The 13,670-nt window shown below is 43.6% G+C and overlaps 1 protein-coding gene across 4 annotated transcripts in view; it reads right to left on the bottom strand.

The window, feature by feature from the left end:
* The window catches only part of mthfd1l (methylenetetrahydrofolate dehydrogenase (NADP+ dependent) 1 like), a 198,225-nt gene that overhangs the window by 118,028 nt on the left and 66,527 nt on the right, over nt 1-13,670 (bottom strand). For all 4 annotated transcript variants that reach the window (XR_011355972.1, XM_069932267.1, XM_069932269.1 and 1 more), the window contains exon 9: nt 9,779-9,876. Coding sequence is in view for 3 of the 4 variants with exons in the window: in XM_069932267.1 (XP_069788368.1) it covers nt 9,779-9,876 (98 nt within the window). In the remaining variant the exon portion in view is untranslated. The remainder of the gene's footprint in view (nt 1-9,778; nt 9,877-13,670) is intronic.

Below are 13,670 nucleotides of genomic sequence, written 5' to 3'. Positions count from 1 at the left end.
CACTGCCAGACTGAGACCATCTGCAAATGAGAGGTACAACACCTCATCTTCAGTCTGGGCACTTTCCAACCAGATGGCATTAACATCCACGTCTCCGTTTCTGTTCTTCTCCCCCTTCTTCAACCCCAATTGCCTTTCCCCCAATTTTGTCTGTCACTCCCTCCCTCTCTTCCCTTTTCCCCTCTGTCTCTTTTTGCAGAGCCAAATTCATTTCTCACCTCTCCTCTCATCATCTTTTATTGGCCTGGACCCCTCCCACTTTGGTCTTGATTCTGACGCCTTCCTGTTCTTTGCTTATTCCTTGAAGAAGGGGACAGGGCTGAAACATCAGTTATATATCTTTGCCTCCTAAGGACACTGTGAGACTGGCTGAGCTCCTTCAGCATTGTTGTGTGTTTGGACCTCAATAACAGTGACTGCAGTCTTCCATGTTTCGCAAGGCACAGAATTGTGTAGGGCAGTGTGACAGTGAAGGGAATTAGGGATGCACATGGGAGAGGCTTGGATACATGAAGAATTTGGAAAGTTTGAGGTGAAGAGCATCCACAGATAAGAATTTAAAAAGGAAGACCATTTTCAAATTAGTATATTGCCAGCCAGGAGCCAATAACCAATGGATGAGTAGAGGGTGATGGTCAGCTCAGTCCACATTTAATTGGCGAGTCCAAATATCCTCATCACAACATACCCTCCAATCTATTTTCATGTCTTCAGCAAACCTGAAGCTCTTGCACTTCATTGCACCCCCCCTCCCTTCCTTTATTAATTGACGTAAATCATGAATGATCGAGGGTCAAGTACTGATCCTTGGGACAATTCATTTGCTACATCCTTCCTGCCAAAAAAAGACGTACATTCCAATTCTGCCTTCTATCAATAACCGATGTTCAATTCACCTTGAGATACTTCCCAAATGTTATGTGAACGGCAACTCATCAATGCCTCCTGGAAATCTAAAGCTCCCTCTCCTCCCAACCTCCTCCACTTTCTGCCCATCAACCCTGCTTTGTCCAGTATTGAACTGGCAAGTGTCATCCAAAATGGGCTCAATGGCAGGAAGCAAAGGATAATGGTTGACATTTAGTTCTTTGTGATTTTAGGAAATTTATCTTTAATTAGAATCCTTTAGCCCAGAAATCATTCCCAATATATTCTGACCAAAGATAGCAATGAAGAGAGGAGTCACGCAATGGAGAGGTGGCTGGTTGGGAAAACCAGCCCTCTCCAGGAAAATAGGAAAAAAGTTAGGAAAAAGCAAAGCATAACACAAATAGAATATAAGAAAAATAAGATAAAGATACAGAGAAGAGAAAGAAGATGGCTTCCAAGAAGGAGAAAGTACGAACAACTGGAAAAAAAAAGTTAAAAAGTTGGCGGAGAAGAAAGAAGAAGGCCTTACCTGCGTGAAGGAACAGGACACTGTGGTGACTAGGAGCGCCCGACCCTCGAGGTCAGTGCCTGCTGTGCGGAGTCATGACCCACCAGCAGGTGCACTACAAAAATGGCTCTCGGAGCCAAACAAAAGTGCACATGCGCAGTGCGCAATCAAAAGAGAGAGGATACGGATGGGAGGGGGGCTCAGCAGAGGAGCGGGCTGTCACCGAGCGAGCAGCTGAGGGACGCCCGACACCAGGGATCTCAGCTGGAGGGCAAGGAACAACAGACGTGCAGCACAGGAGGGGAGGACCAGCAACAAGAGGCCTGACAAAGAGATACAAGCAGCTCATCAGGAAAAACAGAAGAGACACAGACACAAAGAAGATAAGAAGAAGACACAAACATAGGTACAGACACAGAAGAAGAGGAAGAAGAAGACCAAGATTTTCACAGAGAAATAGAAGGTAAAACTGATGAAGAGAATAGAGATAAAGTCTTTTTTGAAGAACAAGTGAGATCATTAAAAGAATGGTTGTCATTAGAGTTTAATGCAATTAAAAGGAAAATGAAAAGAACAGAAGATAAAATACAAAGGTTAGAACTGGTCATGACAGAAAAAGGGAAAAGAGTAGAGAATGTGGAAGAGCGGGAAACGGCTGTAGAAATGGAAATGAATGACTTAAGAGAAAAATTGGAAGAAAGTGACAAAAAAATTAAAGAGACACCAAAGTTGTTAACTCAGAAAATTGATATGTTGGAAAATTATAGTAGGCGAAAAAATATAAAAGTAGTGGGCTTGAAGGAGGGTGAAGAAGGCACAGACATGAAGGAATTTATAAAAGGATGGATCCTGAAGGTCCTGGGAACGACAGAAATGCAGGAAGAAATGGAAATAGAAAGGGCACACAGAGCATTAGCTCCGAAACCACAGACACATCAAAAACCAATATCCATCTTAGTAAAATTTTTGAGATACACAACAGAAAATATACTGGAATGGGCAAGGAATTAAATTAGAGAAGATAATAAACCATTGGAATACAAGGGTCAAAAAATATTTTTTACCCAGGCATAAGTTTTGAACTCTTAAAGAGGAGGAAGGAATTTAATACAGCGAAATCAACTTTATGGAAAAAAAAAGGTTACAAATTCATATTAAGACATCCAGCAGTGCTTAAAATATTTATACCCGGGGAGCAAAACAGACTTTTCTCGGATCCAGAGAAAGCGCAAGAATTCGCAGAATGTTTGCAGGACAGGAGAAGAGATGAAGAGATGTAACAAGAATGAAGAATGGCGATAAAGTATATATAAAGATGTAAAACAATGTATATGTAAAGAGTTAAAGAGGAAAAAGAGAAGGGAAGGAAGGGAGTAAGGGGGAAAAAGAGAGAGCTTTGTTATATGTGTTTAAAAAAAAAGTGTTTTCTGGAGAGGGCTGGGGAGAGGGGGAATAACCGCCTCTGCAAAATCAGTTGACACTGCGAACAAGATCGCAATCCAAATGAAAGGGGGAGTTGTGGTTGCCCGGCAAGGGATATAGGGCAGCTCAGAGAGGGGGGGGGGGATCTTTTGGGGTTGAGGTATTAGTGGAAGTGGTAACTGCGGGGGTACTTTATGTCTTAAATGTGTTGTCGTACATTAAGTGTAATAAGAGAAAACTAAGAAATGAAAATGGGGAAAAGGGGGATGGAGGTGGCGAAGAGGTGGAAAAGAGGTGTATGCAAGATATAAGATGGCCATGTTGAACTATATGACTATAAACATTAATGGAATACATAACAAGGAAATATATTGATAGGAGGGGATTTTAATCTCAATTTGGACCCAATGTTGGATAAAACTGGACAAAAGACAAGTAAAAAGAATAAAGTAGCCAAATTTATGGTTAAATCAAAGCAGGAAATGAAAATGAATAACTGTATTCCATTGGAAAAAATAACATATAATTTAAAAAATAAAGTCACAATGTTTGAGCAAATTTGAGAACCATACATGGAACATATCAGAGAACTTGCCTACGACCTCCATCCCCTAAAATGAGAATAAAAATGATAAGACACAATGACTAGATTCAGTGTGTAATAAATGATGACTCATTTCACTTGTTTATTTTCCTTTGTGTGAAAATATTGTTTTATGGTTTTATTGTATTGTATATGTTGAATATTTATAGATTTTGGAGGGGGGTGGGTAGAGGGGAGGGAGGGAAAGGGGAAAAAAAGGGGAGAAAAGACCACTGTGTAAATTTAATGAGAAACGTTTGTACATATTTTGGTTGATATGGTTCATTGTGTGAAAAATTTTTAAAAATTTAAAAAGCAATGAATCAAGCTAGGCCAGTTCCTGTTTTCCTCAAATAACTGTACAGTCCAATAAAGATAATAAATAGAGGCAGAGAGTAATACAGTGTGGAAACAGGCCCTTCAGCCCAACTTGCCCTAACTAACCAAAATGTCCCTCCCACACTGGTCCCACCTGCTTACATTTGGCCCATATCCCTCCAAACCCAACCTGTCCATGTTTCTGACCAATTTTTTCTTAAACATTGCAACTGTACCTGCCTCAACCACCTCCTCCAGCAGACCATTCCATACACCCACCACCCTCTGTGTAAACAGGTACCCCTCAGGTTCTTAGTAAATCTTTTCCTCCTAACCTTAAACCGATTCCCCCACTCTGGGCAAAAGATTCTCTGCATTCACCTGATCTATTCCTCTCATGATCTGGTACACCTATATAGTGACTTATTCAGAGGCTGAAATTAGACAAAGGAGGTATGAGGTAGATTCAGCTTAGTATTCATGGAGAGTGATCAAGGCTCACAATTCTCCAGCTGATGGAATAAAAAGAACATAGAAGAAGACAGCATATGAATAGACCCTTTGGATCACATATCTACATTGAACAATGCCCAAATTACATGAAGGCTCTGCTCCTTGCACATCGCTCCATATTCAGGTGTCAATACAGAAGTCACAAAAACTGCTATTGTATCTGCCTCTCCCATGACCCTTAACAGCCTGTTCCAGGCACCCATTACTCTGTGGCCTGAACGATTTCTACCTTGAGAAAAAAATGAATCCAACTGCCCACCCTATCAATGCCTATCATGTTTTATACACTTCTATCAGGACTCTCCTCAGCCTCCTACACTCCAGAGAAAACAACTTGTTTGTCTAACCTTTCCCCATAACTCATACCCTCTAATCCAGGTAGCATCCAAGTAAAACCCTTCTATATCCTTTCCAAAGCTTCCACGTCCTTCCTAGAATGAGGTGACCAGAATTGCATGCAGCATTCCAAGTGCAGCCTAACCAAAGTTTTATGATCACTGTTACGTGAACTTTTATACCCAATGAGGACAAGTATATCATAAGCCTTCTTTACCACCTGATCTCCTTGACTGGCCATTTTCAATGAGCTATGGACCTGGACAATCAGATCACTGTGCACATTAAGAGCTTGATTAGGCCTGCCATTGTCTCCGATGACTTAACCTGGAAGAGGTGCATCCAGCTCCAGTTCCTGGGAGACCGTGCTAAGGAACGGGAGCTGGATGAACTCGGGATCATTCAGGAGGCAGAGGTAGTGATAGAGAGGAGCTTCAGGGAGGCAGGCAGGGGACAAAACATAAATCTTGCCAGTTAGATGGATTACTAGTCGGGGATAGAATCACAGCTAAAAAAAAGGGAGGATTCTGCAGATGGAGTGTCCGCTGAGTTGGTGTGGGTGGAAGTCAGAAATAGGAAGGGAGCAATCACTGTGCTGGGAGTAGTCTTTAGGCCCCAAGATAGCCCTCAGGACACTGAGGATAAGCAGGCAGATTTTGGAATGATGTGGGAAATACAGGGTTGTAGTTAAGGGTGACTTCAACTTCACTAATATTGCCTGGCACCTCCTGACTGCAAGAGGGATGGATGGGGCTGAGTTTGTCAGGTGTGTTAAGGAAGGATTCCTGACACTGTATGTAGACCGGCTGACAAGAAGAGAGGGCAGACTGGATCTGGTTAGATTATAGGAAGCAGGATACAGGACAGGTTCATGAGAAATATATGGTAGCCAGGAAGGAGCTTAAGAAAGGACTTGGGAGAGCTCAAAGGGGGGCCTAAGAAGGCCATGTCATGTAGGATTAAGGAAAACCCCAAGTAGTTCTATGCATATGTGAAGCCCAGAAGGATGGCGAGAATGAAGGTGGGGTCACTAAAGGATAAAGGAGGCAACAGGTCCCTGGAGGCAAAAGAGGTTGGGGAGGTCCTAAATTAATACTTTGCTTCAGTATTCACAAGATAAAAGGACTTTGATCATGGTGAGGTCAAAATAGAACAGGCCTGTGTGCTGGACAACACAGTTGGATCTTCTTGAAACCACCAAGATTGATGTCCCTGAGCCCAGACACTATATAGCCCCGGGTGCTGTGGGAAGTGAAGGAAGAGTTGGCTGTGATCTTTGAATCCGCTTTGGCTGCAGGGGAGGTGCCGGTGGATTGGAAAATGGCAAATGTAGTTCCCTTGTTTAAAAAAGGTAATAGGGAGAATCCTGGGAATTATAGAACAATGAGTCTTACGTCAGTTGTGCATAAACTATTAGAGAGGATTCTTAATGATAGGATCTATGAGCATTTAGAGAACTACAGTCTATGCAAGGATAGTCAGCCTGCCTTTGTGAAGGGAAGGTCGTGACTCACGAGTCTAATTGAGTTTTTTGAGGAGGTAACAAAAGAAATTGATGAGGGTAGGGCAGTAGATGTGGACAACATGGATTTTAGCAAGGCATTTGACAAGGTTCCCAGATAGACTCATCCAGAAAGTCATGAGGCACAGGATCAGTGGAACCTTGGCTGTGTGGATAAAAAAATTGGCTTGTAGGAAGAAAGCAGAGAGTAGTAGTGGAAGGAAAGTATTCTGCCTGGAGGTCAGTGACTAGTGGAGTGCTGCAGGGATTTGTTCTGGGACCCCTGCTCTTTGTGATTTTTATAAATGACCTGGACGAAGAGGCAGAAGATGGATCAGTAATTTTTGCAGATGACACGAAGGTTGGAGGAGCTGTAGGTTGTCAAAGTTTACAAGAGGATATAGACAGGATGCAGAGTTGGGCAGAGAAGTGGCAGATGGATTTCAATCAGGATAAGTATGAGGTGATGCATTTTGGAAGGATAAACCAGAAGGTTTAGTACAGGATTAATGGTCAGTTACTTAAGAGTGTGGAAGAACAGAGACCTTAGGGTTCAAATCCATACATCCCTCAACGTTTATGCATAGGTTGATGGGATAGTTAAGAAGGCCTGTGGGATGCTGGGCTTCACTTATAGGGCGATTGAGTTCAGGAGTAGAGTCTCTGGTGAGACCACACTTGGAGTATTGTGTTCAGTTCTGGTCACCTAATTATAGGAAGGATGTGGAGGCTATGGAGAGGGTACAGAAGAGATTTACCAGGATGTTTCCTGGATTAGGAAACAAGTCTTATGAGGCAAGGTTAGTAGAACTAGGACTTTTCTCTTTGGACCATAGAAGGATGAGAGGGCAGCAATAGCAAGCACCAGAGAACAAAAGTCAAGGGAGGGAAGTTTAGGGGAGATATCAGGGGGAAATTTTTAAAAAATGCAAAGAATTGTAGGTGTCTGGAATGCCTTGCCAGGGATGATGGTGGAGGCTAAAACATGAGGGTGGTGGGGGGGGGGGGGTAAAGAGACTATTAAACAGGCAGATTTATAAAGATAAATATAGGGTTATGAAGTATGAAGGCTTTAATTTTTAAAATGTTGGTAGGATATCTCTCTCTCTATATATATATATTTTTCTTTTCTTTGGCTTGGCTTCGCGGACGAAGATTTATGGAGGGGGTAAAAAGTCCACGTCAGCTGCAGGCTCGTTTGTGGCTGACCAGTCCGATGCGGGACAGGCAGACACATTGCAGCGGTTGCAAGGGAAAATTGGTTGGTTGGGGTTGGGTGTTGGGTTTTTCCTCCTTTGCCTTTTGTCAGTGAGGTGGGCTCTGCGGTCTTCTTCAAAGGAGGCTGCTGCCCGCCAAACTGTGAGGCGCCAAGATGCATGGTTTGAGGCGTTATCAGCCCACTGGCGGTGGTCAATGTGGCAGGCACCAAGAGATTTCTTTAGGCAGTCCTTGTACCTTTTCTTTGGTGCACCTCTGTCACGGTGGCCAGTGGAGAGCTCGCCATATAATACGATCTTGGGAAGGCGATGGTCCTCCATTCTGGAGACGTGACCCATCCAGCGCAGCTGGATCTTCAGCAGCGTGGACTCGATGCTGTCGACCTCTGCCATCTCGAGTACCTCGACGTTAGGGGTGTGAGCGCTCCAATGGATGTTGAGGATGGAGTGGAGACAACGCTGGTGGAAGCGTTCTAGGAGCCGTAGGTGGTGCCGGTAGAGGACCCATGATTCGGAGCCGAACAGGAGTGTGGGTATGACAACGGCTCTGTATACGCTTATCTTTGTGAGGTTTTTCAGTTGGTTGTTTTTCCAGACTCTTTTGTGTAGTCTTCCAAAGGCGCTATTTGCCTTGGCGAGTCTGTTGTCTATCTCATTGTCGATCCTTGCATCTGATGAAATGGTGCAGCCGAGATAGGTAAACTGGTTGACCGTTTTGAGTTTTGTGTGCCCGATGGAGATGTGGGGGGGCTGGTAGTCATGGTGGGGAGCTGGCTGATGGAGGACCTCAGTTTTCTTCAGGCTGACTTCCAGGCCAAACATTTTGGCAGTTTCCGCAAAGCAGGACGTCAAGCGCTGAAGAGCTGGCTCTGAATGGGCAACTAAAGCGGCATCATCTGCAAAGAGTAGTTCACGGACAAGTTTCTCTTGTGTCTTGGTGTGAGCTTGCAGGCGCCTCAGATTGAAGAGACTGCCATCCGTGCGGTACCGGATGTAAACAGCGTCTTCATTGTTGGGGTCTTTCATGGCTTGGTTCAGCATCATGCTGAAGAAGATTGAAAAGAGGGTTGGTGCGAGAACACAGCCTTGCTTCACGCCATTGTTAATGGAGAAGGGTTCAGAGAGCTCATTGCTGTATCTGACCCGACCTTGTTGGTTTTCGTGCAGTTGGATAATCATGTTGAGGAACTTTGGGGGACATCCGATGCGCTCTAGTATTTGCCAAAGCCCTTTCCTGCTCACGGTGTCGAAGGCTTTGGTGAGGTCAACAAAGGTGATGTAGAGTACTTTGTTTTGTTCTCTGCACTTTTCTTGGAGCTGTCTGAGGGCAAAGACCATGTCAGTGGTTCCTCTGTTTGCGCGAAAGCCGCACTGTGATTCTGGGAGAATATTCTCAGCGACACTAGGTATTATTCTATTTAGTAGAATCCTAGCGAAGATTTTGCCTGCAATGGAGAGCAACGTGATTCCCCTGTAGTTTGAGCAGTCTGATTTCTCGCCTTTGTTTTTGTACAGGGTGATGATGGTGGCATCACGAAGATCCTGAGGCAGTTTACCTTGGTCCCAACAAAGCTTGAAAAACTCATGCAGTTTGGCATGCAGAGTTTTGCCGCCAGCCTTCCAGACTTCTGGGGGGATTCCATCCATACCTGCTGCTTTGCCACTTTTCAGTTGTTCGATTGCCTTATATGTCTCATCCAGGGTGGGAACCTCATCCAGCTCTAGCCTTAGGGGCTGTTGAGGGAGCTGGAGCAGGGCGGAATCTTGGACTGAGCGGTTGGTACTGAAAAGAGATTGGAAGTGTTCTGACCATCGGTTGAGGATGGAGATCTTGTCGCTGAGGAGGACTTTGCCGGCTGAGCTGCGCAGCGGGCTTTGGACTTGGGGTGAGGGGCCGTACACAGCCTTTAGAGCCTCGTAGAAACCCCTGAAGTCGCCAATGTCCGCGCTGAGCTGTGTTCGTTTATATATATATATATATATAAAATCACAGAACAACAATGAGGGCAATCAGGCCGATTCTGTGCTGAGGTGTTCTATGATCTCCCAAAATGCAACATGTTTGGATTAAACTATCTCCCATTTATCTGTAATTGGTCTCTATCCTGTCCTAAACTTTGATAGTCCTCTACACTGTCCACAATAATTCCAATCGTAGTGTCATCTGCAAATTACTCACCCACTTACTTTTTCATCCAATCACATATCCATCACAAACACCAATCCCTGTGGAATACCACAGCTCACTGGCCTCCAGCCACAGTAACCCTTCCACCACTCCCTTCAGTTTTCTCTGGACCAGTCAATTCAGAATCCGATCACTTAATTCGACGTGGATCCTATGCATCTGTACCTTCTGAATCAACCTACCATGAGAGACTTTATCAAATGCCTTACTGAGGCTTACGTAGACAAATATCCACTCATCAACCACCTTTGTCACTCACTTCCTTAAGAAAAGGGCCAGGAAAGAAGCCATGCAAGGAATAGGGATGCAAATTTTTCCCAACCTTTATCTGCAGAGCTGCTGTTAGAAGCCCAATTTCATTGCGAGATGGTGAAGGTTCATTGTGCTGTAAATCCTGGCAACTGGAGCTTGAGGCTAAACCTGCAGCAGGAATGAAATAATGCAGTCAGTCAGCCCCACTCAGTCTCTCACCTTGCAACACAGTTCAGCCAGCCCCACTCAGTCTCTGAAAGTTCTCAACGGAACAAAGTAAGATATCAAATTGAACCAGGTCTGTAGCAATTCCTTTCACATGGCAAGCTACTATTTTTTAATTTAAATTTATACATACAGCATGATAACAGGCCCTTCCAGCCCACAAGCCTGTGCCACCCAATAGACCTACACCCCTGGTACATTTTGAAGGGTGGGAGGAAACCGGAGCACCCTGAGGAAACCCACACAGACAATGGAAGAATGTACAAACTCCTTACAAACAGCGTCGGATTCGAACCCTCGTCGCTGACACTAGAACAGTGTTGTGCTGACTGCTACGTTAATCTGTATCACAGCAAGTTTACTAAAAACTACCAGTAAAATGTTGCTTTCACATTTCTTTTGAGTATTAAAGACTCCTGGACAGACTTGTACCCTGCTTTTTTTTGGGAGGGGGAACTACTTACAGTAGGTACCCTCCGAGATTACTATTTATTAAGCAATATTTACTTATTTTTATGTATGTATATACTCATTGCAAGTACCGCTTGTCTGTATATGTGCAATGAATAGATTTGTTTTTGCATCACGGAGCGGAGAATCCTGTTTTGTCAGGTTGAACTTGTACAATTGGATGATAATACACTTAAACTAGACGTGGGAGGGATAGATTAACAAATCTACTGGAAGGACAACTTCTGTGGCATAGAGGCTCGGATTACACAACCTGTGCATCAGAGTCAACTCTATTCCACAGGCATGCGTGATGCCAGACTTCCAATACAGACATTCCCTGAAGAAATAAGCATTTGGACAAGACTTAATACTTCAAGGATGTTCTTAAAAATGAAAATGGGCAGCATCTCACAATGGAATGCGGATTCCTGGCCCATGAACATTTGAAGTGAATGAGGAGCAATTGGGATTACATCGAGAGCTCTGAAAGTACACGGAACCCCAGAGGGGAAGAAAGAACTGCCTCACAAACTATTTCCCACTCAGCAATATCAGCCGTGGCTAACTAAATGCATTCTGGCTCAGAATCAAAGGCTGTAGGTTCAAGAACTAATCCTGACTCTTGAACATGCTCAGTAATACCCCACCACAAAACCCCTTGGATTTGAAATGGATATAATGAGGTCTGTTTTGGAAACACGTTGCATTTTTAAAAAAGTTCAAAGATTGAGCCCAAATACTCAAAAATAATTGATATTTTGCATGATTGAAGAGCTCAATCAATTAGTCTCCTCCTGCCATCCTTCAGTATTGTGCCTTCATTAAGAACAAGGCAGGTTAATAACACCCAGTTAATATCTTTCTGAGTTATAATGGCTAAAGGTTACCAGGAAAACACACAGTAGGTGTGAATATGCAGGTGATGAGACTTAATGATGATGTGTGTAAGGGGAAGTCGCTCTGCAGCACTCATTGGGTTAAGTTCCATTCATGTTGATGTTGAGTAGAGGAAGGTGTCCACGTATTTGTTCAAGTGGTCAACGACAACATCACTTGCCAGATGCATAATGAGCCCTTGTTGTGAAGGATCAGACTCGAGGCCACATGCCATTAACCCAAGCTATGATGGAGAAGGCAAATAGAATTGGAAGGAAGATAGTGAGGGTTTAGCTTTTGTAGATAACTGGAGATTGGCTTGATGCATTTAAGTATCTGTGTAACCAGCAAGCACCAAATGTGCGGGTCGCAAGCGAGTTCCCCAAGAATCTCAAACCTACTGTGCAAAGTCCAAATTCCCCACCCCAATTTCACTGCCAACGGAGAAGGGTGAACCACAATGGTGAAGACCCTCGCTGTCTACCATTCAGGAACAACATGAACATCAAGAGGGGTTTCTAAGAAAGCTCAACCCAAAGATCCAGAAGACACAGGACATATTGTCAGCAGTTGTTTCCATCTTCTGCCCACCTCTTTCCTGCCCCAAATGAGGAAACACAATGACTTCCAACACAAAAGCACAGTTACGCAACACTGCCCCCAAGCCACCAAGAGAACCGGCTCCTCACTTAGTTAGGGCTTTAGCAATGATGCAGCCGTCCTATTCCTTCAGCCAACTTGGTCTCTGCCACACTCTTACCAGCAGTTTGTAGACCAGGCATGAATGTCATGTACCAGGCAATTTATTTCTGGTGCATGCTCAGCTTGCTGTGGCACCAGGGGTGGGCAACACGAAGCACTCCGCAGTCCTAATAAGGACGAGTTCCAGGGCAGTCACAGCCACCTGCACCCGTAGAATGGAGTGGAAAGTTCACCCAGGAATACCTGGGATTGTTGGCTTCGGGAAAGGGGTGCCAGTGATTATCAACACCAGTCAGTGCCCAAGGAGTTCATAACTAGCACACGTATAACCATATAAAAATTACAGCATGGAAACAGGCCAATTTGGCCCTTCTAGTCCGCACTGATCCAAGTACCCTCCTCTCATCCCACCTACCAGCACTCTGCCCATATCCCTCCATCCCCCTCCCATCCATATAATTATCCAACTCTTTCTTAAATGACAAAATTGACCCTGCCTCCACCTTTCCTTGAAGCCAATTCCACACAGTAACCACTCTCTGAGTAAAGAAGTTCCCCCTCATGTTACTCCTAAACCCATGACCTCTTGTATCCATCTCTCCTACTCTCAATGGGAAAAAGCCTTTCCACATCAACTCTATCTATCCCTCTCATTATCTTAAACACCTCCATCAAATCCCCTCTCAGCCTTCTACATTCCAAGGAATAAAGACCCAATTTGCTCAATCTTTCCTTGTATTCCAGATGCTGAAACCTAGGCAACATTTTTGTAAATCTTCTCTGCACTCTCTCTATCTTGTTAATATCCTTCCTATAAATTGATGACCAGAATTGCACACAGTACTCTAAATTTGGTCTCACCAATGCCTTGTACAGTTTTATCATTACTTCCCAACTCCTATATTCTATGCACTGATTTATATAGGCAAGCATACTAAAGGCCTTCTTCACCACCCTATCCACATGCGCTCCTACCTTCAGGGAACAATGCACCGTTATTCCTAGATCTTTCTGCTCACTCCTCTAAGCAGTTTAAATCCCTCTGCAATCTTTGAAAACCCTCTTCATCATCCACAAGTCCCCCTATTTTAGTATCATCTACATATTTACTAATCCAATTTACCGCCGCATCCTCCAGATCATCAAGATATCCTCCAGATATGTGACAAACAGAAACGGTCCCAATACCGAACCCTGAGGTACACTGCTTGTCACCGGCCTCCATCCTGACAAACAATTATCTACTACTACTCTCTGGCACTTTCCTTCCAGCCACTGTTGAATCCATTTGACTATTTCCAAATTAATACCCAAGGACTTAGCCTTCCTAACTAACCTCCCATGCGGAACCTTATCGAAGGCCTTACTGAAGTCCATATAGACAACATCCACTGCTCTACCCTCATCAACATTCCTAGTTACCTCTTAAAAATTCAACAAGATTGGTCAAACACCTTAATTGTATTTATCCTTCCCATTAAATTAATAGGTAAATCTTTCCATTTAATCAAATCAGTTTTAATTATTTTCATTAACGAAACATAATTTAATTTATATAAAGATTGATAATCAACATTCAAAATTATACCCAGATATTTAATTCGATCAGTCCACTTCATATTAATAATATTCTTATAAACTGAATAATCTCCTTCACTTACCAGTAATATTTCACTTTTTTCCCCAATTAACTTTATATCCAGAAA

This window comes from Narcine bancroftii, chromosome 4 (genome assembly GCF_036971445.1).
Source record: "Narcine bancroftii isolate sNarBan1 chromosome 4, sNarBan1.hap1, whole genome shotgun sequence".
In the NCBI taxonomy this organism is placed as follows: domain Eukaryota; kingdom Metazoa; phylum Chordata; class Chondrichthyes; order Torpediniformes; family Narcinidae; genus Narcine; species Narcine bancroftii.
The sequence above is the reverse complement of the archived record's forward strand: the minus strand, read 5'-3'. Positions and strand labels throughout refer to the sequence as shown.